The sequence below is a fragment of the Olea europaea genome, unplaced genomic scaffold, assembly GCF_002742605.1.
Source record: "Olea europaea var. sylvestris unplaced genomic scaffold, O_europaea_v1 scaffold33015, whole genome shotgun sequence".
NCBI classification, from domain to species: Eukaryota; Viridiplantae; Streptophyta; class Magnoliopsida; order Lamiales; family Oleaceae; genus Olea; species Olea europaea.
The window spans coordinates 1-1,259 of record NW_019251948.1 but is presented as its reverse complement, the minus strand read 5'-3'; the positions used below and the strand labels follow the sequence as shown (position 1 = coordinate 1,259).

Here is a 1,259-nt window from a genome sequence, read left to right as displayed (position 1 = left end):
GCGGTATTTATGGACCTAATGAACCGAGTGTTTCATCAGTATTTGGACCAGTTCGTCATAGTATTTATTGACGATATACTTGTATACTCCAAAGATAGGAAGCAAAATGAGGAACACTTTCGAGTAGTACTTGATACCTTGAGGAAGGAGAAATTATATGCCAAATTCAAGAAGTGCGAATTTTGGCTCGATCGCATAGGTTTTCTTGGTCATGTGGTTACCACCAAAGGAATTGAAGTAGACCCAGTTAAAGTGGAAGCAATAACTAGTTGGCCTAGCTCATCTAGTGTAAGTGAAGTTCGCAGTTTCTTAGGATTGGCCGGCTATTATCGGAGATTTATTGAAAGTTTCTCAAAAATAGCAGGTCCAATGACTCAGTTGACTCGAAAGGGTGTGAAGTTTCAGTGGATGGAAAAATGTGAGAAGTGTTTTCAAGAACTTAAACAGAGATTAGTCTCAACTCCTGTTTTGACTATACCCGAAGGTTCAAATGGGTTTGTAATTTATAGCGACGCCTCCAAACAGGGCCTGGGTTGTGTTTTGATGCAACATGGAAAGGTGATTGCATATGCCTCGAGACAGTTGAAGCAGTATGAACAAAACTATCCAACGCACGACTTAGAGCCTACAACAGTAGTTCACGCCTTAAAGATATGGCGTCATTGTCTCTATGGTAGGAAGTGCAGATCTCCTATCCATTGGGATGAGGTTGGAGAGAAAAGAATTTTAGGTCCTGAAATTATTGAACGAACAGTTGGGGCAGTTGATAAAATCAGAATTAGAATAAATACAGCACAGGACTGACAGAAAAGTTATGCAGATCGTAGGAGAAAGAATTTGGAATTTAGTGTGGGCGACAAAGTTTTCCTTAAAGTAGCACCCATGAAGGGTGTATTGAGATTTGGCAAGAAAGGGAAATTGAGACCACGATTTATTGGACCTTTCGAGATCCTTGAAAAGATTAGTGTTGTGGCTTACCAACTTGCCTTACCACTTGAACTTGCAGCAGTGCATAACGTGTTTCATATATCGATGCTCAGAAAATATGTTCATGACCCCAATCATGTAATAAGTTATCAGACATTGAACGTACAGAAGGACTTATCATATGAAGATATTCCGATGATGATTTTGGATAGAAAAGTGCATTGGCTAAGAAATAGAGAAGTTCCCCTAGTCAAAGTCCAATGGCAGAATCATGGACCCAACGAGCCAACCTGGGAGAAAGAAGATGAGCTTAAAATCAAGTATCCAGAACT

General features: G+C 40.0%; 1 protein-coding gene across 1 annotated transcript; it reads left to right on the top strand.

Annotated features, from left to right (window-relative positions):
* Window positions 1-882: 882 nt before the first annotated feature.
* Window positions 883-1,247, top strand: LOC111385830 (the record flags this gene model as incomplete). Its single annotated transcript, XM_023010254.1, has 1 exon — window positions 883-1,247. A coding segment is annotated over exon 1 (365 nt), but the record flags the coding sequence as incomplete, so codon positions are not given.
* Between the last annotated feature and the right edge of the window lie 12 nt (window positions 1,248-1,259).